Below are 25,021 nucleotides of genomic sequence, written 5' to 3' on the forward strand. Positions count from 1 at the left end.
CCCCACCCCCCTGCCTCTGTCCCTTCCTCCCCCAATCTTCTCCAGAGTGGGTACTTCTACCCTACTTATATAGTCTATTCAAGTTGGGTCACTCTAAATAGTTAGGTCCATTTAATCTTGGAAACTAACTTTCTTTTTTCTTTTTTAAGACTGGGTCTTGGTCTATTGCCCAGGCTAGTCTCAAACTCGGCTTAAGTGATTGTCCTGCCTCAGCTTCCCAAGTGCCTGAGACCATAGGTACATACCAGTACTTGTGGCTGATCTGGGAAACATTTTATGAAATTCTGTACCATGGAACAGAATTTGTGAATTCATTTGAATATCGTCTGAAGAATTTACCTATATAATGGCCAAATAGATCATGTTTTAAAATGATTCTGCAACCTGATCTGAAAAACAATGACTTAAGCCAGGTGTGGTGGCACATGTCTATAATCCCAGTGACTTACCATAGCAAGTTCAAAGCTAGCCTCAGCAATTTAGGAAGGCCCTAAGCAACTTAGCCAGACCCTTTCTCAAAATAAAATAACAAAAGGGCTAGGGATGTAGCTCAGTAGTTAAGTGCCCCTGAGTTCAATCCCTATACCAAAACCAAAAACAAAACAAAATACTGACTTATAGTTACAAGTGACTATGTTTTCTGCTTTTTTACCCTTCATATCTGTTTTTGGTGTCAAATACAATCTGAGATTAAGTTTGGTTTGTGCATTAATTGAGAGAGAGATTGGTAAGTACATATCTGCATGCTGTGGGTCAGACACTGTTGCAGGTAACAAGAAAGAGAAGTAGACTCCATCTCTTCTCTGCAGAAGTGTACTGTCTGTTAGACTGAAGGACAGGCATGTCTTGTCCGAGCTGTTTAGATGGGATTGGAACAATGAAGTGGTTAAGACACCTGAAGTTGGGAGTGTCTCTGAAAACTAGGACCTTTGGATGGTGATGCCTGCAATTTCTTGTTCTTTGTGATGTGAAGCCATAGATATTAAAGTTAACTAGAGTGGTAAAAACCCAGTGAAAGATCTTAGGGCCACCCTTAAGGAAAGGCTTGTTTAGATGTATGCTTTTTTGTTTTTGTGGTTCTGGGGATTGGACCTAGAGCCTCATGCATGCTGGGTAAGTGCTACATCCCCACCCCTTTTTATTTTATTTTGAGACAGGGTCTACGTTGATGAGGCTGGCCACAAACTTGCAATCCTACTGTCTCGGCCTCCTGAGTCACCGGGATAATAGGTTTGTACCATCATGCCCAGCCTAGATATGTCCTTTTTAAGATTGCCTGTTGATTCATGTAGTTTTTAACCACTTGCTTAAAAAGGTCAGTTTTCATATTTCTTTGTAACTTAGCAGTCTGGGATTGTTGGTGAATCTGTAACTTTTTTATCCAAAGATACAAATTCTCAGTCTCTTTAGACCCTAAAACCTGGGAGGTGATTGTTGGCATGATACCAACAAAGCACCCTGGTGAAGCAGCTTTCTTGAACTGCTACTTGAGTAACCACAATTGCCCCCAAGATATATATAAGATACACACACACACACACACACAAATATATGTATATATGGAACTGTTTTGATGGATTACATTATAACTTTGTAAAAAAAATTCATAGGGCTGAGGATGTGGTTCAAGTGGTAACGCGCTTGCCTGGCATGCATGTGGCCCTGGGTTCCATCCTCAGCACCACATTAAAAAATAAATAAAGATGTTGTGTCCACTGAAAACTGAAAAATAAATATTAAAAAATTCTCTCTCTCTTTAAAAATATTCATTCATAGATTGAAGATGTATAAATGTATCCCAGAGTAAAAATCTGGTTCTTTATGTATGTTTAAAAGTGTCTCATTGTTGACAGGTGGCTGGCTTAAATGTTCTTCAAATGTAGGCTCACGGAAGGGTAAAAAAATCCATCATGTGCTGCTTTTTATTTTCTCCTGTGTTGTTACAAGTCAAATTTATTATCTGGGACAAATATCTGATTAGTGCTCTTTAGAGTGTTTGCCAAAGACCAACTATTTTGTATGTAAGAGGTGTTCTTTTATAATACCCATAATCCTGAGTTTTACCCCATTTCCAGAAAACAGTGACTTTAAGAATTAGATGTTGTTGAACCGGCTTCTTGATGCAAATATGTTTCAAAACCTTAAACGTTTAGCCAGACTCATTTGAAAAATTGAGACATTTTCTGTCTTAAGGCTCTTCTTTTGAGTGAAGGTTTCTTCCCAGTTTGGTCATTCTCTAGTTGTTATAATTATGAAGAAGGAACTCAGGAAAAAGACAAATTCTTTTTGAGCCATACTTTCTGAAAGCATGCCAAGGTAGACAGCTATGGTAATTTATGTAATCCTTATTTATACATTCTTATAATAAGTGTTTTCCTGGTTTTCTTCTGGCTCCAAAAACAGCTCCACTAAATATTAGGTGTCTTTTTAGTACTTTTGAATAATTGTGTTTTTCACAAGTTACCCGATGATTAGAACTAAGAAGACTAGGCCTGCTTTTGAGAGCTGTAGTCTCCATCTTATCTTTAGCTTCATGTAATCATGAAGCTCCTTGGGTGCACGGACACATTTGCATTAAGTCCTCTTTGTTGTCCTTCCTGAACTGCTCTGTTGGCTATGCAAGTCTTCTATTCCCCTTTGCATTCACAATCCAAGCTTCTCCCATGTATACTTTTCCTAATAGCCAACGAACAACCCAGTTACCCTAAAGTTACTACCCTCCATAAGATGGCCCGGGATGCCCTTCAAAAACCTAAATCAACTCACAGTGTTTCTTTTCAGTTACTGGTGCCTTTAGGATCTACCCTAAATTCCTTAACTTGGATTAAGGCCCATCATCATCTGACCTTGACCCATCTTCTAGCCTTGTCTCCTGTGACTTCCCCTTATATCCAAGATGCAAGATGCTTCACCATTTCCCAGCATGCTTTACTCTTTCACTTCTGTATATTTTTGCTCAAATTGTTTTTGGGATTTTTTTTTTGGTCCCTTTTGTCCCCCTACCCCACTTCCATACCAGTACCAATATGCTTATGTTAATTATTAAATGCCCAGTGTGTATTACCTTCTCTGTGAAATGTGTCCTGACTAAATTAGTCACTGTACTCTTAGCTCTTGGAGAGCACTTGGGATGTTTACTCCTTACATTATCTAGTTTATGTCTGTCTCTCTGTCAGTCTGTAAACTCTTCCATTATAGAAAAGGTTATAGCTAGTGTTAGAGGGCCCTCTTATCAGGTAGAACAAATGAGGGACTTGGTGAATAATATGAAGCAAGTGAGCTTGGAAGCATGATAGTGGTGATTAAGAGCATGGATGGACTTTGGATTTGGACTGCTTGGGTTTCAAACCCAGCTCTGCCATTTGTCACTTTGGGATTTCATTTCCTCACTTGTAAACTAGAGATGATCATAGTAAAGACCTCACAGGATTCTGGTGAGATTTAGTTGATTTGAAATGTCTGAAGTAAAAACAAAAACAACAATAAAAAAGAAATGTGTGAAGTACTTAGACGAACACCTGGTACCTAATAATTGTATAGTCTCAACTAAGTTTAAGCTATCAGGGAACCCAAGTTTGGTGCCTCTTTTTTGTCTGGTGTTCAAGTTGTGTATGGTAAGCTTTGCTTCTAGAGTTTCAGACCTGTTTTAGGAAGAATTCTGGAAAATTTTTTCCTTTCTAAATCTACATTGTTCCAGAATGAAATTTAGAGAAGTCACAAAAGTGATTGAGGTACTTTGTCAAGGAAAGAAAGAATAAATAACCAGGTAATGGTTACTATTATTGATATTCTAAAATGTACTAAAATATAAACATTTTTAAATGGTGATGAAGGGGTTTCACATTAAAAAATCATTACAGTTGTAAAATCTATTGTGTTGAGACTCCTATGTTCAAAACCTCAGAAATTTATTAATAGATTCCACTGTCCTTGTAAATGAACCCTTTGGGCTGCGTGTAATACTTTGTATTACTGTGGCAGCTTTCATTTTTAAAGTACTTATATGCAATATAGTAGAGTTAAGATTCTTCTGACCATCATAATTTCAAACTGTCTTAATTTTGGTCAGTTTCAGATTTCAAATGTGCTATAACATGAAGCCGAGATTGTGAGCATGTGTGTGTGTGTAAGTTCATGTACTCATGTGCATGTAGCTAGTGGGGGGGTTGGTGGATGCAAATGAAAGGCATCTTATAAAATAATTGAGATTGTCTTTGTTTTTCTTTTTAAATATGCTGAGGACCAAACCATAACCTTGTGCAAGGCATTGTCTTTTTAAAAAACTCAAGCTCATCAAAGAACATTTATTTTCCTATCAACCTTGTGAATATGTGATGTTTCATATTGCTTTTATTTCTGGAATATTCTTATAGAGTGTGTATGTATAGGAAATACTGACTTGTTTTTCAAAAATGGTTCATATATCACCTCCTCTGAGGAGTCTTTCACGTTCCCAGGTGGACTTGATAATACCTTCCTTTTATCTTGACTATATTTCTATCAGAAAACCTAGAACATGTTATCCTTACTTATGTGTTCTCTCTTACCCCTAGTCAGGAATTCATAGGTTCTTGTTTGCTTCAAATCCAAGGCTTCAGAACCTGTTGCTGTGTGAATGGATGTTAGGACGCCAGATATTTGATATATAATAATAATAAATGGCTGAACAGTGTTCACATTGTGATCTTTGGGCTCAGAATTTGAACAAATCAAAATGTGCATTTTTGAAATCTCAATTTGCCTAACAGAGTTTTAACCAGAGGTGTTTAAGATTCTTGTGTTTGAATATGTTTCAAACATGATGCCTCTTTATATAACATTTAGTTTTAGAAGCATAACCTGTAAATTGCCAAGAATATTATTTTTATCAGAGCACTCTGCCAACCTACCAGATTCTTATTTCTGGAGCTCGAAACCCCTGGCAAGTTGAGAAATATTTTTGGATTTTTAAAAACGTATCTGTTATAATAAACAGATTTTTAATGGCTGCTAGAAATACTTTTCATTATTTCTCATTTATTTCTTAAGAAATCCCCCCCCCAACAATTTAAATGCTTTTTTTCCTCCTTTGTTGTGTTTGGCCCAAAGAAAAGATAGAAAACTAATATTCCCATGGTATATGAGATTTGACTTTGCATATGTTACTTTGGGAAAAAGCTTTTCATTTTTCAGCCTCATTGTATTCATCTGAAAATGAGAAGGTTTTATGCTTTGGACATAATGTCCCCCCACCCCCAACCCATCCACCCACCCACCCAAATTCCTGTGTTAATGCAGAAAGTATGGAGGTAAAGTAATTGGATTGTAGGAGTCATAACTAGTCCATCCTAGTTTGAATGGATTGACTGGGTGATAACTATAAGCAGTTGGGGGCATGACTGGAAGAAGTAGGTCACTGGAAGTAGGCCCTGGAAGGGTACATTCTTCCCTGTGGTCTTTTCCCCCTTCCTCTCTCTGTTTCTTGATCCCCCAGATGGGTTGCCTCACTTTGGGCCCAGAGCAATCAAGTTGGCCATCTATGGACTAAACCTCTTAACCTGTTAGCCCAAATAGACTTTTTATCCTTTTATTGTCAGGTATTTTGGTTCCAGAGATGCTAAAGCTGACTGAAACAGAAAGTAATACTAATTCTGTAGAATTTGGCAAGAGAAGAAGCCATAATATCTAGATAACACCGAATTTGTCTACTTCAGTGTTTTCCAGCATAAATGAGATGAAGCAAAGAGAAGGTTTTTTGTTAAATTCTTAGTCTGCAGTCAAGTGATTAAAAATTAAATCTTCTACCATCCCTTTTCAGTTTTTCCTCACAAAGCAGAACCCACTATTTATTTATGATGAAACAACTGTTTATCATTTCCCTGCCTTGCAGACAAACACTGGTGTCCCTCTCTTGGTTCTGGTGACCATAGCATCCAACCCAGGATACTTTTGAGAGTTCAGGGGAGTACACTGATTACCAGAATCGTGGGCACACCTGGGATATCCTGAGCAAACTGGCAAGTAAGATTACCCTGCCCTAAGAACCTTTAACAGAACAGCACAAATGTTCCACTCCACTGTTGCAAGTGGGGTGAGGTAGGAGAGGGACATTAGATTAGCTCTGTTCCCCATGAAGGGCTGCTCCTGCAGAGTTGCAGCCATGTGTGTGGTACTGTGGAGATGAAATGTTGATAAATAGGGATGGAGAGGGAAAATCTCTCAGTAGAGATTTAGGCAACCAATTACTTCACCAGTCTACCTGAAGCTAATTCTACTCAGCTCATCTATAAGGCTCATAATTCTGCCTGAGTTTACAATAGGATCATTGAGCATATGTGTAAAACAAAACAAACAAAACAAAACAAAAACCTCCTAGCACTAGACTTGACACTTAGTAGCTGTTTTGTAAGTCCCTTTCCAGTTGCCACCCAACTTTCTCCAGAGAACGGTGACCGCTGGCATATGAGAGGCAAAATTAAGGCTGAATAGGTTGGTTTCATAACCAGAAGAAACATTGTTCACTTTTAATTACATGTGTAATTCCTGTTATTAGGCATAAATGATAAACTTTTGACAGAAATTACTAATTTTACATTTATACAAATTTGAGTAGTTTTATTTTTTCATTTTCTATGTAAAAAATAAGTCTTAAGTTTCACTCTCTAATAAATTCAAATCTATGCTTTGGCCCGTGTGATCTCTCTGCTTTTTGTGAAGATTAAACAAGAAGGCATGTAGACTGTAGGTACAGTGCTTGACAACGGAAAGTGCTTCATTAATGCTCTTTCTTCCCTTCTCAATCTCTAGACTGTCATCCAGTCATTTTTGTCAGCACCATCATTCACTGGGCATTTTCTTTGTGCCAGGCACTCTGCTAGACACTGACATTGGGTCTAATCCCTACCTTTCTTAATTTCATCTAAATATTTTATAAGTCTAAGAGGAGACAGGCTTGTAAAATATTTCACCAATTCCAAGATGCACACTTTTTTCATATATTAACATCTCTGAAATTGGGATTTGTCTTAGAGTTGATGATGTATCATTTCATTTGCAGCATTTTTTAACCTAGTGGTATTTAAAAATACTATATTTATAATTCATGACTTCTTAAGAATTAATGATATTTAGCAAATTAATTGCAAAAAAATCACACATGCTTTCTCTGTGTGTATTAAAATGGATTTTGGAAACTCAGAAGAAATACCGACTATAAGGGAGCAGGTTCAGAAGAGATGGTCCTGTTCAAATTTGTTACAGTTCCTTTGTTGCTGTCTTTGAGCACAACCACTCTCCCTACTGCCAGGGTTATTATTCAAGGCTCCTCTTTCTTCTGGGAGGCCTGAAGGGCACCCAGCTGGATGTCTTTCCCCTCCTGTGGGAATGTAGGATGCTGAGATTATGGTCAGTTTGGTGATAGGAAGAACAGCCAAAGAATTGGGATGTCCTGAGTCTGCCTGGGGGTCTGGAACAGTTAAGAGTGGGATAAGAGGTTGAAAAGTTATGTGTAAACTGGATGCAGAAGGTTCAAACACTTCGGTGACTTTCTATGCATTATAGTAAAGTTTAGACTCCTTGACATGCCCTGTAAGGTCCTGTGTGATGTGACCCCTGCCAGGCTGTCCAAGCTTACTTGCCTCTCTCTCTCACCATCGCCTCTTCTGCTCCAACCTACCAGCTTCTTTGTGCAAAGGACTCAATGTCCAGTGGCCCTTCCCCCTGCTGCTACTTTTGTATTCCCTCTCCAAATATTTACTTGTTGGATTCCTATTCATTTCTTAAGTCCCACTTCAATGTCGCTTCCCAAGAGGCCTTTCTTGATCCTTCTAACTTTAGGCCCTTGTCATTTTTTCTAGAGCTCTCTGTTCTTAGGTATTTTGGCATCCATTTCTATAGTCTCTTTCTTTCCAGTTAGATCCTAAGCTCCATGTGGACAGGCACCATACCTCTTACTTGGTTACTGCCTTTCGTCTCTAGCACACTGTCTGGTACTAAATATGTCTTCTTGCTTAGGGAACCACATTGGTTTTCTTTTTTAAGATGATTTTGACATAGATTTGATTTTAGAATTCCTTTATCCTCTGTCTTGTTTACTAACACTTGGAAAAGTTTCAAGGAATCAGAAGCTTTTCTTGACAAAGTTATGTTGAACTCCAACAACCTTGGATTAAGTCACATGCATTTGAATCTAAGTCATGTGAGTGGATCATCTGTCCCCCAGCAAGAATCAGTGGTGGTCTGATAGCCTTTCTTGTTCTGATAGGATGAAAGAGATTAGCAGATATATAGGAACCCAGATGACAAATTTGGATCGTAGACATGTCCAGCCTGAGAACCTGTGAGAGGTGAGGCGGAATGTGCAATAGGCAGTTAGAACAGGAGCCTGAAGCTGCAAGGGTAGTCCAGGATGAAGATTTCAATTCGAGAGTCATTTAATTAGTGAAGATAATGGAAACTAAAGTATATGTAGACTTTTATTAAAGGAGGATGCAGAGAGAGAAGGAGGAAGATAAAATCCTGGGAAACACATTGAAGGGAAAGATGTTGGAATGGACACCAGAAGTTGAGTAGAGAGAGAGAGAGGCAAGAAGAGGCCCACCTATTTTCTTTATCTAACAGAACCTTGGACAAATATTTGGGCCATGAGTAGAGTACCAGAAAAGCTCTTCCCCTATTTTAATATTATTTTCAAAAATGTTATAAATAAAATCATTCTCAAAGGGAGGAGCTGTCAATAATTCAGAGAACATGAATTCATTTATCTGTCAAGAAAACCCTTGACCTCACCTATAGAAGTGAACTGTTAATGCAACAAGGCCCTGGGTGCATCCTCAGCACTGAAAAAACCCAAAACAGAACAAGACAAAAAACAGAAAAAAAAATTGTTTATAAAAGAAGCAACTATTTTTGTGATGAGTCCATGTCACAGAAGAGTTGTGAATTCTAGGTGGTAGAAATATTTTTAATTCTTTGTAATAATTTTTTTTCTTAAAAAAGGGTATGTTTGCCTGCAGTAGACATTTGACTACTTAGCAACAACCAGGTGTGAATTATTGGGTTTCCAGAAATACTGTGGTTGGCAAGGTCATTTTACCTTTTAGGAATTTGAGTTTGGGGACAGTAGTGAATTTGTATCATGTTGTTACCAGGCTCCTAGGTCAGGATTGACAAAATATTGCTAGCTGGCCAAATCTTGCCCAGGGCCAAAGTTTTTGTTTTTAAATGACCTATGAACACTAAGATTTTTTTTTCTTTTACCCTTTGTAGGGCTTATAAAAAAACAAAGAAGACTGTGACAGAGACTCTTAAGTAGCCCACAAACCTAAAATATTTACTGCTAACCATTTAGAGAAAAGGAGTTGCTGACTCCTTTAGGTTGTAAGTTGTGTGTGAAATGAACCCAAAATTCACAGGGAAACTGAAATTGATGTAATTCCAAAATGTTTAAATGTGTTAGGGCTTTTCTATGAAATAGTGACTTACCTCTTGAATCCAGAGAACACATTTTTGGTGGCAACAGGCGTACTTTGATTGAAAGCTGCCTTGTGCAACATGACAGATCATCAGAGTAAAAGGACTTCTGTACTGTGTGGTATCTTGGAATGTTTAAACCTCTTCCGGTTCCATTGTTGTTCATGGTTTTTCTCAGGCAGCCTCAGGTAAACATTAGCCTCTGTATGTTGCAGCAAAATATGCAAAGCGAAAGAACACATATCTATGACATTGAATTATTTTCTTTGATTTTATTTTTTTCTCTAAAGGGACTCCCCCCACCCTTGTTACAAAGTTTAAATTCCTTGAGTGTTAGATTTTAGAAAACTTTTTCAAATTTCAGTAGGTTTTCATATCATCTTGCCTTTTGACTTTGTAATGAGATATCATCAATCTATTTTGATTATATAAATTTCTTCAGTCTTAAATCCTCCTTATATCTTTCTATCAAAATCTGTAGGCTGTGAGAAATAAAAGTTCTATAAATAGAGATGACTGTTTAGTGAGACCTTATCTAATCAACTGCTAAATAATACTCTCTCAAAAGTGGATTTGATATTTACATTTCAGTTTTCATATTCTGCTCACAATGTTTGTTGATGGTGTCTAACATCCCCTGGCACTGGATAAATAAAGCCTATTATTTTCTTTTCAACCTTTTCAGCTATTATTCTCATACAAGAGCTAATAAGAAGGTTAGGTGTATTACCAAACTATGATCCTGTTCATCAGAAGAAGCTAGGAATCTTGATTAACACGCCTTGTTAACTGATGATTTCAGTTCCATACTGGTAGTGCTAGAATAATTTGTATAAACCAAGCAGTACAGATTCCTTATTTTAGCACTAAGACTTACAAAGGCTTCTTTTAGCAGCCTTTAATTTTGTACTTATGTATGTGACATAGCCTGTGGCTGTGATAGCTACTGTGAATCTGCAGTTGTTTGGGGATGAAAGGAGGAGGCAGCTGGAAACTCGGTAGCTACATCTAGCTGTCTACCTAGAGAAGGCCTTGATTTCAAGTTTATCTAAACAAGCTCGACTAATCCCAACTATCTGGGGGGATCCACTGTCAAAACAAGCAGCGTGGCCTGGAGGCAAACACAGCTATACAGAAATGAAGGCTGGGGCTTCCAATACTCTGATGACTGCATACTGGAGGCTTTTTTTTCCCCCCTGAAAGAGGGTAAGAGAGGTAGAATTTGCATAATGCCTTTTCATTGGAAACTTTTGGAAAGCTGACAGACCTCCAGCTTATAGATCTGTAGCCACAATACACAGTCTATAGGAGAATCCTTGAATGACCTAACCATATTGAAAGAAAATATAAAAGCGTCCAAGTATAGCCAAGTGAGAGAGGAAAAGAGGCCGATGCATTGTCTAACATCTGCTGTACTTCTCGTTAGTTTTGTTCTTTGCTATTCTGTGTGGACTTTGGAGAAGCCTAAGACAGCCTAACATGAATCCTATAATCTTCCTTCTGAATATTTATGTAGCGTGCCAGCTTCTAAGCTGTCCTTTGCGTTTTCCTACTTCCCCCTCATTTTCATGCTCTCAAATGAGGCCAACATTTCAAAAGCTAAATAAATGTTTGTGAATGTTTATAAAAGATTTGCATAAATTTGTCCTTGTCTGACAAAGATCACTTTTTTCTTATGCCAGTTCTGAAAAATTTTTTTTAAGGTTTTGGTGCTTGTCTTGACAACAAAGTCCTGCATCCCAGAACAATGATTGCTGATTAAGTGGGAATGCAATTGTGACTGAATAGGCTTTCAAGATACTGGCTAAAAAAACCCCATCATCTGAAGGCTGAATTATAGAATTTAGAAAATATTATCAAAAGTACACATTTAAATCAATTTTTCAGTACCGTATCATTAGGTAAGACAAAGAGTCTCACAAATTAAAAGAAAAATATAGCCACCCATGGTTTAAAAAATTCTCCCACATAAATTTTAATAATTGAAATGTTTCAGTAACTCAGAATATCACCTTTCTTTCCTACATTTGAACATATTTAAAAATAATCTTTAGACTGTTAGGTAGTTTTTGGAAACCGTGAGTCTCCCAGTGGTACGAGTTAATATGGTTACTGGGTTGGTGATGGGAGGGGATTACCAGGCAGTCCTTTAAGACATCTGAATGCTCAATCATACCTTGAGAAAATCCAAACTATATGAAATATGTGTCAGGACATAATTATAGGACACATAATACACATATATACAGAGTACCCAGATATTTGTGCCACTGATGTGTTTGCTGAATTCATTTATCTTTTAAAATTAGAATAGATTTTGTGGAGTGGCAGGGGAAGTTGGGGGTAGAGGTGCTAATTTAGGTCAGAGATGTTCGAAGATTGGCAGGAGAGAGAGGTAACAGCCAGTTCTGTTAGTCCTTTAGTTGTATTGGTTTAGAGGTTTAAGTTGTCATTAAGGCACAAACTAGAGCCACTTCTCTGACACAGTTTTTATCACATCTGCTAGGCTTATGTCCCAAGAGGAGACGTGGAGAGCAGTGAATTCAGCACGGGCCCATTATCGACTGCTTTTTCGTGTGTTGTAAAAGGAGTGAGACCTCAGGGAGGCTTGGAGCCTCCTCCCGTGTAATGTCCAAGTCAGATTTGAAGGACTGGTGGCAGGAAAGCTTTGGCCTTGGGGTGTGAATTCTAAGAAATAGAGGCACAATTAAGTTTAAAAAATTCAAGGACTTTGAGCTTGATAATGAAAGATTTTTTTCCTAGACTAATGTGAACAGAAAAGATGCCCATCTGTGCACATTTTTGTGTGCATTTAAAATATTTAAAAGCTGACAGCTTTTAATATGCTTACAAAATAGTATTTCTATCAGTGCTCTTTTTTCTTTCTTTTTTTTTTTTTTTTTACCCCCGCCCCCCCCTTTTTTTTTTGATAGTATCTTCCTGAGGGCAAGTTGCTTCTTCAGTGAAACCATGTTTGCAGTTTTACTGTTGGGACCCTATTCCTTTGGTATGTGCTGACTTGTAGCCCCTCTTCCTCCTCCTTTTAAGAAATATTGAAAACATGCCTGGTCAGATAACAGGAATTAAAATGATTAAGGAAATGCATAAGACAAAAATATTTTTGAGTAATAATAATAGATCTGAGGAATTATATTATTGATGCCACCAAATAGTAATTATAAGAGATGGTAACCAAATCAGTTGTTCATTTGTTAAGTATTTGAAATAACATTAAGAATTTTATTGGCCTTTAATACTTTGTAAATAAAGCTCTCATTTTCAACCCCTTTGATGTAAGGTTTAAAGTCAATAAAAAGAAATCTTGGAATAGAGCATGTTATATAATATTGTGATTATGGAACAATTTTATTTTAGGTAGTTTTTGAAAGAAAGGGAAGGATGCAAAAGAATAATTTTGTTAAAAAGTTTTTACTTCGGACTTCAGAAGGTCATGGAGATTGATATGTAAAAATAGTTCTAGGGATGGCTCTTGTGCTGTTGTATACCTTCCTTTTCTGCACTTAATATCCTTGACAATTTAGATATAAAGCTTATTTGATACATGATTATAGAACATGATGATTTTCTTTATTTCATAGTAATTTTTTGAATTACAATATAGTAATGCTTTGAATTACAACATGTATTCTGAATAATAGGTAATATACAGATTACTATAATTATATACATGACTCAAAATCAACTAAAGTTTATAAAATGTAAACTAGGAGTAAATATTGAATATTCCTATCAAGGAAAGGAAGCAGACTCTGTAGCCTTTGAGCCACATTGTTAGAAATTTGACCCAGCTTTTATGTTTGGTATTGAAAGGTCTTTCTGTAAAATTCTTTATTCAAAGCTTCTTTTTCTCACTGAACAACAACAAAAAAAACAACGAAAAAGAAAAGTTGTTTTTAGCCAGAGTATGGATCTAGGATTTAATTTGACACTCAAAGTGAAGGTGAAAAATTATATTTCCTGTTTTCACATTTAGGAAACTTCTGATCAACATTCTTGAACTTGTTGCTAATTAAGCTTCCAAGATCTTCTGTTTTCCCCTTCTTAACCATTTAAAATCTTTGTTTGCTTTCCCTCAGAGTCCCTGGTTTTAACTTGAAATAGCTTGAAGTAGAAATTTTGTTAGCTTTTTAATGTTTGGATTTGTGTGTGTTCTGTTTTTAACTTTCAACTTGAGTTTTAAGATCATCAATCAAAGATTTTTCTTTCAAGTCGGTGGCACTGCTCTCAATTGCAGGACTTAGAGGGTCAGCATTTCACTCATGCTATTAAAAGAAAAAACTTAGAAAGAGAGTATTTTAGGAATTTGAGCTCCACGGATCTTTTCATCACATACCTACATTTTGAAATGAACAAATAAATTAGATAAGAAACCCAGGAAATGTTCTCCTACAGTTTCCCACCTCTCCCTACTTTGCTTTCTTTCTTTTTTTTGGGGGGGGGATAAAGGTAAATTATCTATTCCTCTATCAGATTTCAGCAAACCACAAAGAGGCTAATTGTGGCTTTATATATTTCAAAATACTTTCACTTATTTATGCCTTTCATTTAAATGTTTTCTTGCACACATTTTTTTCCACTTTTGAACTGTAAGAATGTGGCTCATCTCCCCACATTCTATAGCTCCATTGGACATTATGATCAGCTTGTGCTTTTATCTTTCAGATGACATTTATTTGTGAGGTATATATGTCTGTGTATGACTGGCATTTGTTTTCATCTGCCACATAATACTATTTTTTTGTAAGTTTCAGTGAAGCAATGAAAACAAAGTATTGGACATTTGAAACGAGCTGTTACAAAATTGCCTATACTCCCTCACCTTGTACACCAAATTCAGAGCAAATTGGTAAAAATCTCATGATTAATAATGCCAATTAACTTCATTGAATTTAGTTTTCAAGATTTTGCTTCCAGATAGGATCCTATAATGGATAATATTATAAATTTAAACCTTTACCTTTACAGGATTTTTAAGAGATTGGCTTAGTGCCAGTATATAATCAACTTTGCCCAGATTGGAGCAAATTCCCTTGATGAGCTTTCTGACCAGATGAGAATTTGTGTTGGGTGAAATGAATCAGGTGTAGACTGAAATGAACTTTGAGTTCATTTCTGAATTTCATTCGCAAGTGTGTCCAGGGTTAGGTGTTTTAATTTCATATTTTGGTTCATATTCAGGCGTGGGGTCTACTTGTAGGCAGAGCTTTGTAGATGTTGTTGCAGTCTGCCATTTAATATATGCTCAACTGAAAGGTTTTTCTAACTGCCTGCCTACCACAGTTCCTCCCTGCCCCCTCTGCTCCTGTTTCTTCCCATGTGAAGTATCATATATTTTGTTAGGAAGAAAAGCCCTTTTGGAAATTGCCTATTTCATAAATTGTCTGGTGACACAAAGGGGTTGAATGCTATCTTCTTGTCTCATTTATTTTGAAAACTTTGCTACTGAACTCACCTTAATCAATGAGCTCAGTGTTGTCTCCAATAAGTTATGTGTTGGATATATTGATTGGGAGGGATTTTAGAAAACCCGTCTGGGGTTTATAATGTCAGCAGTGTTTTGATTATGAAAAGAGTTGGAACCTGGGGACATGGAACCAGGTGGCGAATGTCCTAAAGCCAGTGGTGACATGGTGGACTGGTTCCCTCCTGGGATCTAGTTCATGCCCTGCACTTTAACTGTGGTGACTGGCTACTATAGATTCACTTTTTTTGCTCATTAAAATGTTAAAGAATCAAACTGTACATAGAAAGATTTGTGAAAATATAAACTTGGGAATTGATCTGGAGAACTGGCACACAATCCTTTCCACCCCTCGTCTTCCCAATGAGGTCATTTACATTTCATCAGCTGTGCTGCATCTCAAGATCCGATTTATGTGGCAGTACTTGAAGTTGTACTGAGGCTGGTTGTCTGAAAGAGCTTGTGTTTCAAGGGAGAACAGAAAAATTGCCTTCTATGAAGAAAGTTCCCTAGCCAAAGATGCAGATTCTAGAGAGAAAAAGAGGCTGGTAAACTGGTTTAATGATCGTTTCCCTAGTAAAGTTGATATTGAAAGATTCTGGCACACTCTGCCATAACTAGAATGCTCAAAATAAATTTAAATCAGGGGTTAAAAACCCCTCCCTCCCTTGGAGAGTGGCCTTTTCATATTTGAATAAGTGAGTTTTTCTTTTGTCAAAGAGGATGAGGTAAGGTAATTGAAAGGAAAGCATTGGTCTTAAGAAATGTGGTTTATTTTAGCAGTTTTTATTTACAAAGAACAGGCTTGTTTTCACTCCCTCATCTTGTCCTCCCCTTCCCAAACTGAGAGGTAGATATTTCAATTCTGATTGATATCATGTGTGAATATGCCTAGCACCAAGTTTTCCTCTGACAGCACACCATCAACTAGTTTGACTTAAATTGGAATATCAAGCTCTTGCAATATCACAAACATGAAGAAACATATTGTAATGTACAAACATGTGTCTACATTTGCCTATATTTCCTTTTCTCACCGCCCCCCCCGCCCCATTGCTTAATTAGACTTATAACTATTTTCTTAGGTAAAAAAGGAAGATTGATGGGAGATGGGTTACACTTAATCTGTTTGGTAGTTTGATATTCTTTCTAGTATTATCTGACAAGTTCAAGATTGGTTTTTACTCTTGACAGTAGAAAGTGGTAAGTAGTTGTTATATTATAGTGAGTAATAAGTTGGGCTTATTAGATTTCTTGACTGCTGTAGGGCATGATGCTTTCTCATAGCCATGGGGGTCCTTTCTTTAAAAAATCTTTGAGGCCTTTTGCCAGCATAACTCCAGCATAGAGTAGAGTACAGAAGTGCTTTATGCACCTAAAACTTTTGAGGGGTAAAAGATAACTGTCTTTGTAGCTGATATTGGCAGTGAGTGAGAGCTTAGAACTGAATTTTAAAGAATAATGAAGATAAGAGATACTTTGTGATGTTATTTGAAAGTTGACATAGATTTTTTTTTGCAAATAAGTCATGAGTTTTGTGTTTGTGAATTATAGTCTATTTTCTAATTAACTAAAACTTAAAGTGACTGTTTATATGATTTCTTTTCCAATACTTGATGTAATGACATCACACAGAAATTGCTCTTGAGGTGATTCTGTGAGACTAGTTATTGTAATTTATTTAAACAACTGGTTTAAAAGCAATATGTATGGGCCTCTGAATACCACATTACAAAATTAAATTTTTTATAAGTAATGCCTCTTAGAATATGCTGAGGTATTCTTATCTACTTTATTTTTGAGTTTTCTATTCATTATTCTTTCATGACATGCCTTAACAGTGCTGTGATACACATAGTACCAGTTCAAGATGATATTAAAAAATAGGATATGCTCAATTGAATTATGTAGGCGGAACATGCTCTGGCAGAGCAAGTCAATGTGCTTTCTGCTTCATTGAGTGGGTTATTAGATTGATGTGGTTTATTTCTTGAATGATAGAACTGGTTTTAAAAATAAATGAAGCGAGAAGCATCAATTCAGTTAGCATTGATAATTCATTATTATTGGTTAGAAAAGTGCTACATTTGTAAACCAATCTTTAATTTATCACTTGGATTAGGATTTGCAGTGGGCTGGTTTGTTTTAATTTAAACCAGCTTCTCAGTGATTGAAAAATGTGTTCTTCATTTTGTCTTGGAAGCTAGGATTTTAAATAGTTAAAAAGCAAATCAAATGCATGAAAGGAATACTTTTTTTAAAATTTATAACATTGGTCTATGAACATATGATAAGCACAACTGTGGGCTATCAAAGCCTGCAGTTAAATTAAGTCAAGCTAAAGAAAGTCCTATGAAGAACGTAGTAATTACGTGTGTATATGTTTATATATGTGTTTAGCTATGTGTATATATGTGAAATGGGCCTGTTGGGAAAAGCCCCACACCACTATACACTATGTCTGATGTTCCAGTGTTTATTTTTGTCTTAATGTAAGAAGATTGCCTTTTATGAAAACAAATCTTTGAGATGTCACTCTACTTTTTGTGTCTCTCTCCTGAATATTGTGCTTGGTTTTATTTACCTTGATATTTGTTTAAAAAAAGGTTTAGACTGGTAGTTTGCTTTAGATTTCCATAAATTATAAACAGGTAACATATTATGATAATGGTATTTAAATAAAAATAGTATACACTTAGAGTGGTTACAGTTTGCAGTTTGATTCCAAAATTAATTTCTGCCCCAAATGGCAACTTCTTTGTAAATGAAGTTTTGAACTTTAAAATATGTAGTTGATAATGTTCAGGGACAATTATCTTCAAGTTGGCTTTCTATTCTGCTGTGATTTGGCCTATTGATATTGGGAAGTATTGTCTAATCCCGGCCTCCTCTGTTCCTAGGTAACAGGCAAAAACAGTGCCAGCAACAGCAGCCCTGCCAGGCCAAACCCATGTGGCTCAGTGTTATTCACTCTGATCCATATGGTCAGGCTGGAGATGGTCCCTGGAGGGGTGTTAACACTCAGCAACCCAACCGCCTCCCTCCCATCAGAGCTTTCCTGCATGGCTCCTGCTGCTTACCCATGTGTGATTCTTGATTAATTTTTCATTTTTAATGAAGTTTGATCATGTTTATTATTTCTCATGATTGACTGCCTGGTACTCCTCCCATGTAATTGATAAAGCCCATATTTCTTCATCTGTCTTCTCTTTCTTCAGGGTAAAGTTGTTAGATTGTGCTGTGGTTAATGTTAGATTTATTGGTCCCATTAGATGTATAAATTATCTCTCCTTCTCTCCACAGGAAGTTCTACAGACTTTGACCAAGTTTTGTTTCCCCTTCTATGTGGACAGGTAGTGTCAGATTTTCAAACTTTATTAGCAAAAAAAAAGTGTTAATGAATCTGCTATAGAAAATAAAAACCATACCATTCTTAACATTCTGTCTGTTTAACCATCATTTTAAAACATCTGAGTTCCAAGGAGAGTTGTTATATTCTCCTTTCCTGGGGATTTTATAGACATTATCAAAAAGTTTAAAGCTTAGAGCTTTATATTGGTTAGTTTGTGACATGTATTTTATATTGCATTAATTTTTTGATTTTGGTTATCAGACTTAAACCATGATTAAGAATGGTTGGTGTTTAATCCAGGGCTGTTTAATTTTTATTTAAATCTGAATATATTTGGCTTAAATAATATTATCTTACTTTATGATCTTATGAGTATTGTATAGATTTTGTTTTCCTAGACTTCACCTTATAATTTAAATTAACACAGGTCTATCTTGTTTAAAGGTATTCAGCTAATTAAAAGGCATGTTGCTAAATAGTGTTTTACATTTTGTTTTGGTGGCCAAGAATAGTAATATCTCTGGGGAAATCAGCATTTTTTATAGGTTTCTAGACTAAAAAATACACAAACATCTAAACATTTCCCTAATATTTACATTATGATAAACTGTTTCTTGAAGAGGTACAAGTATAGGAACTCTTAAGGTAAATAAAATAATCTGAGGGTTTTTGTTGTTGTTGTTATTGTTTGTTTGTTTTTGAAATAAGCCATTGTTTAATGGTAACAATTTTAGTAAAGCTTTTTCTTCTATTTTATAAAAACTATAATTTACTAATTATATTAGTACAGTGAAAACACAGTGATCTTTATCTTTTTTCAGGAGATATCCCTCTGTTTTTCACCATAGTTGAAACATTATGTTTTGGAAGCATTCATTTGTTCTCTTGATTTTTGCCTTTTCTTCAGTCTTAATGGAAAATTGAATTACAAAATTGTACATGATGTTTTAAAAATCCCACTTTTAGTGACAGGTTATAGGAAATAACCATTATAAGTAATTTTATAATATGTTCCAAGAAAGCTATAAAATGTGCCCATCTTCAGGAAGGTTCTATTGTGTATTTCAGTGTACCCAAGCAAGGCAGGATCCGAAGGATTTTAGTCTTTTAGAGTACATGTGGGTAGTGTGCTGCTTGTTGTCCCCCACCTCCTGCCCCTGCCCCGTAAACCTAAGTAGTGTGAGATGGGAATTGGTAGCCAAAGGAGTTTTAAAAAGTACTAAAAAGCAACTCTGGAAGGTTGCCAGCCACTTAATCACTGCTCTCCTTGGTTCTAACATGTTATTTTTTAAGCCAATCAACCATTGTAGTATTTCCAGACTCAGATCTTTTTAAACCGTGGTACCAGGGATGTTTTAGTAGCAGATTGATGCTCAAAACAGAGTATCCTTAATTTTATGAGGGTCAGTCATTGTAATGAGAGTCCTCTTGTATCTTCTTTATCCTAGTCCTCCTAAAAATAGCAAGGAAGTAGGGTTTTGTTTAGAGATGTTTAATGCAAACTTCACATTTATATGTATGATTTAGTGATGCATGAAATCTCCTCCAGTCACTTATAAAATGTATTACAAATTATGGCAAGGACATATTTATACAAACTAATAAACCGAAATGTTTTAAAAATGTAGTTAGATGTTTAACAAAGGAGAATTAAGAACACATTTTTAATGTGATTTCTTGTTAGAGTAGTGATCTGTTTTGGCTAGGTGTTCCTTAATTGGCTTTGTAAACTAATTTTGGAAGATAGGCACAATGAGATTGTCTCCCTTTAATCCCCAACACATACCACACACACTTCTGTTTCTCTTGCTTACAGTACATGCATACCTCTCTGCTCACCTACCTGTCTGGATGATTACATTCTGACATTGAAGAAAAAACAGTTTCTTCAGTGATAATCCTAAGTCTTTTTTATTACCAGTAATGTTGGGAACCTTTTCATTGTCATCGGAAACACATTTTTCCTCTAAAATGAATTTCTTCAAATTACCCTCCCCTAATCATGTTCCTCATGTGGTTTTGATAAAATGACTTTGGAGACAGAGTTATCCTTTTATGAATATATTTTATCCTTGCCATGTTCAATAGTTTTTCTTACATTGTATTATATTATATACCCAATGAGTATTGATAAATTCTATTGATACCAGAAACAAAAACCCACCCACTGTGTTTTGGCGACTGTATTTCATCTCTTTTGTTTCCCTGCCTCTAACTTTGACATATGTTAATGCAGAAGAGATAATCATAATTAAGTTCACTTACAAGACATGCAAAGGATTTAATGTTACAATTTTTTTTTTATTAGTTTGCAGTTAGCAGTGTCAAATGGATATGTCCAGATTCAGAGGCCCACAAAACTCCCTAGGTGTGTTTATGATATTGTTGGACTTAGAAAATATGCTAGCATGGGAGATGAGCAATGCCCCAGGTGATTGCATTCAAAAGAGAAAGCTTTCTAATCTTTTTAGTATCTGTGCTTTTCTACCCTAAGGAACAGTAATACAACTCTCTGACATCTCTAGTCTGTATCAAGAGTGGGATTTTCACAGTCGTCATCAAATCACCCGTTAACATTGACATCTTGCTGTCTGTCTCTTGTGTTTTAAGATTTTTCTTTCTGAAACTAGGACTTATGAAAAATAACAATGCTAGTAACTCTTCAAAGGAAAGTGCATTCTCTTGTATTATCTCATTTTATCATCCTGCTATAAGAGGTAAGAACAAGTACCATTATCTTCGTTTGAAATGAAGTGTAAGTTGTGGGGAAATTGTGACTTATCCAAGGTCCTTTTAGGCTACCAGTGCATCCCAGATTCCCATCCCCGCAATGAGTACATTTTTCAGTAGATCACTTTGTGGGAAAGGGCAGTCACCAAGCATAGAGGGAGGAAAGTAGCATTTGCGCTCCTAATTGATTCTAGTCACTGTGCTGTACACTCTTGTCACTCCCTCACTTGTTCTTTCCCAGTAACTATAAGAGATAGTGTGTCCCTCCTCTCCCCAGAAGAGCAAAGGAAGGGTCAGGATGTAGCATTATGTTGGGTAATGTGCAGGATATAGAAATGGTCTCAGACTTGGAACCCTGTTCTCCATGTGTTTCCCAGTCTAGACCAAGAAGGATTATGAAGGCATTTTAAACAATATTCAAAAGGATGGGAGGTTATAGAAGACTGAGATGGTCAGAGAAAACTTGCTATGGTGGGTGAGACTCATGTTGAGTCTGCCAGGCCAGCAAGAAGTGGATAAGTGGAAGGGGGAGCCTAACTAACACCCCATATGCACTGCAGAGCAAAGCAGAGGAGAAACTCCCAGTGAGATGTTCAGCCAGAGCAGATGGAGCCTGCTGGGGAGAGGGTGACGTGTACCATGATAGCTTGGGCTCTGGCCACAGGAAGCCTTGAAAATGTGTGGGATCAGGACTGCAAAATTTTAAAGCTGAAATTCATCTGGTTCAAGCACCCCATTTTATGGAAGGGAAGCCAAGATCTGCAGAGGGGAAATGACTTGCTTATTGTCACAACTAGGTAATTACAGAGCTGGGAAAGAACAGGTACATCTATTCCCAGCCCAGAGTTTTTTCTACCCTTCTCTGTCTTTGAAGCTTTTGGTGGAGAGGAGTAATGAAGTATCTGTGCTCAGTTCTCTGTATTGCTTTCAAAAATTTTCATTATTATTGATAAAAGCAGTCTCTCTAAATAAAAGACGTGTCCCATTCCATATTGTGGTTGGTACTTCTTTGCACTTGACAACTGACACCCAGCTTCAGGTAGTCAGAGCACTCATTGGATGATGGAAAAGCTATTGCTTTCCATGCTTGTTCTTATCCTCTTTCAGAACTCAATCAGTTACTATTCAGTTGCTTTGTGAATTATACTTGTACCCACCAATGACAGGAGCGTGAAATGAAATGTCATCATCTTTTTAGGGGCAGAGGCACCATTTAATGATTTAGGATGTCACCACAGATGCAAATGTGGTTTAAATGCTGCTTATCTTTTTTTTTTTTTTTTTAATTTATATATAACAGCGGAATGCATTACAGTTACATCTGTAGAGCACAATTTTTCATATCTCTGGTTGTGTATATAGTATATTCACACCAATTCATGTCTTCATACATGTACTTTGGATAATAATGATCATCACATTTAATCATCATTAATTACCCCATGCCCAGTCCCTTCCCCTCCTACCCCTTTGCCCTATCTAGAGTTCGTCTATTCCTCCCATGCTCCCTCTCCCTATCCTACTATGAATCAGCCTCCTTATATCAAAGAAAACATTTGGCATTTGTTTTTTGGGGATTGGCTAATTTCACTTAGCATTATCTTCTCTAACTCCATCCATTTACCTGCAAATGCCATGATTTTATTCTCTTATTGCTGAGTAATATTCCATTGTGTGTACCACATTTTTTTTTTTTTATCCATTCATCTACTGAAGGGCATCTAGGTTGGTTCCACAGTTTAGCTATTGTGAATTGTGCTGCTATAAACATTGATGTGGCTGTGTCCCTGTAGTATGCTGTTTTTAAGTCCTTTGGGTACAGACCTAGGAGAGGGACACCTGGGTCAAATGGTGGTTCCATTCCCAATTTTCCAAGAAATTTCCATACTGCTTTCCATATTGGATGCACCAGTTTGCAGCCCCACCAGCAGTGTATTGAGTGTACCTTTTTCCCCCCGCATCCTTGCCAGCACTTGTTGTTGTTTGTCTTCATAATAGCTGCCATTCTGACTGGAGTGAGATGAAATCTTAGAGTGGTTTTGATTTACATTTCTCTAATTAATTGCTAGTGATAATGAACATTTTTTCATGTGTTTGTTGATTGATTGTATATCATCTTCTGAGAAGTGTCTCTTCAGGTCCTTGGCCCATTTATTGATTGGGTTATTATTATTTTTTTTTTTTTGGTGTCTAGCTTTTTGAGTTTCTTTATATACCCTAGTGATTAGTGCTGTATCTGATGTGTGAGGGGTAAAGATTTGCTCCCAAGATATAGGCTCTTTATTCACTTCATAGATTGTTTCTTTTTTTTTTTTTAATATTTTTTAGTTGTAGTCAGACACAATATCTTTATTTTTGTTTATTTATTTTTATGTGGTGCTGAGGATCGATCTCAGGGTCTTGCACGTGCTAGGCAAGTGCTCTACCGCTGAGCCACAATCCCAGCCCACAGATTGTTTCTTTTGCTGAGAAGAAACTTTGTAGTTTGAGTCCATCCATTTCGTTGATTCTTGAATTTAATTCTTGTGCTATAGGAGTCTTTACTTGTCTTTTTTTTTAATGTATCTGTTATATACTAGACTGACTTTCTTTCTTTCCTTCTTTTCTTTTTTCTTTTCTCTCTTCTTTTCTTTTTTCTCCTTCCTTTCTTCCCTCCCTCCCTCCCTCCTTCCTTCCTTCCTTCCTTCCTTACTCTTTTTTCTTTTTTTGGTACTGGGGATTGAACTCAGGAACACTCAACCTCATCCCAGACCTTATTTGATATTTTATTTAGAGACAGTGCCTCACTGTTGCTGAGGCTGGCTTTGAATCTGCGATCCTCCTGTCTCAGTCTCCCAAGCTGTTGAGATTACAGGTATGCACCACTGCCCCCAGCTTTTTTCTTTTTTTGGTACTAGGGATTGAACTCTACTCAACCACTGAGTCATCCCCATTTTTGTATTTTATTTAGAGACAGGATCTCACTGAGTTGCTTAGCTAAATTGCTGAGGCTGACTTTGAACTCTGTGATCCTACTGCCTCCGCCTCATCTCCAATTTCATCATACTTTTTCAGTTATACCATACTACCTCCATTAGTCCACCACAGTATAAAGCAATCAAAAAACATTTTTTTTTAATTTCAAAAGCAACATATGTGTTTATTGTAGAAAAGTGGAAAATTCAGATAACTTGAGAAGCCCATGTAGACAACATGATTAGCACGTTTGTGTTTGTCTTCATGGCCTTTCTTCTTCTTTCCACTTCCATACTTTTACCCTGCTCTGATTTTCAAATGAGAGTCCATTCAGCTCACTTTAGTCTCATAGTTTTCCTTAAAATATCGGTGCAGCTGTGAGCCCTGTGATTATTTTGACAGCATTAGATAACAGCAAAGCCACTGGACCTTGGTGGATAGAGAGTTAGGAGTTACAATAAAGAGATCTAGATTTATTTTGGGTGCTACCACTGATTTGTGCTTGAGGCAAGTGACCTCTCTGAGGGCTTTCATGTCTTCATGGATAAAATGAGGGCATTAAATGAGTTCTTTACTCTTGTTCTGGTTTTGATGCTAATTCTAGAATTATTCATATTTACTTTGCCAGGCTAATGTAGGCAAGAGAGTAGACAGATGTGTATTCTTTTTTAGAATTTTCTGGTGGGTTTCTCATCTTATATCTGGCACTGTGACCTAATGTTGATCCCCAGACTGGAGTAAGCGTCATTCTCACCATTTGGGTCGCTGAGCAGGAATGGTGAAAAACTTGAGGCTTAGGTAGATGAAAGGTGTGTCTCTGGAAGGAATATTGAGACTCGTGGAACAACATGTTGGAAGATACGGTGTAACTTTTTGTCCAAATTTCCTCTTTGATGCACCTTAAATTTCATAATACTATCACAAACTGTATGATTTTTGCTATACTTGTCCAAATTGTTCTCCATCTGACAGTTGGATAAAATTTTTGAAATTATAAACCAGACTGTTTTTCTCTTGATTGAAACTGTTTGATGGCTTTCCATTACCTTTAC

General features: G+C 36.6%; 1 protein-coding gene across 21 annotated transcripts in view; it reads left to right on the forward strand.

The window, feature by feature from the left end:
* Dennd1a (DENN domain containing 1A) overlaps positions 1-25,021 on the forward strand; it is a 462,364-nt gene that overhangs the window by 90,632 nt on the left and 346,711 nt on the right. For 20 of the 21 annotated variants that reach the window (XM_048813081.1, XM_048813091.1, XM_048813093.1 and 17 more), the window contains one exon: positions 18,236-18,285. The exons of the other annotated variant lie outside the window; for it this stretch is intronic. In XM_048813081.1, the coding sequence (XP_048669038.1) occupies positions 18,236-18,285 (50 nt within the window). The remainder of the gene's footprint in view (positions 1-18,235; positions 18,286-25,021) is intronic. 21 annotated transcript variants of the gene reach the window in all.

This window comes from Marmota marmota, unplaced genomic scaffold (assembly GCF_001458135.2).
Source record: "Marmota marmota marmota unplaced genomic scaffold, marMar, whole genome shotgun sequence".
NCBI classification, from domain to species: Eukaryota; Metazoa; Chordata; class Mammalia; order Rodentia; family Sciuridae; genus Marmota; species Marmota marmota.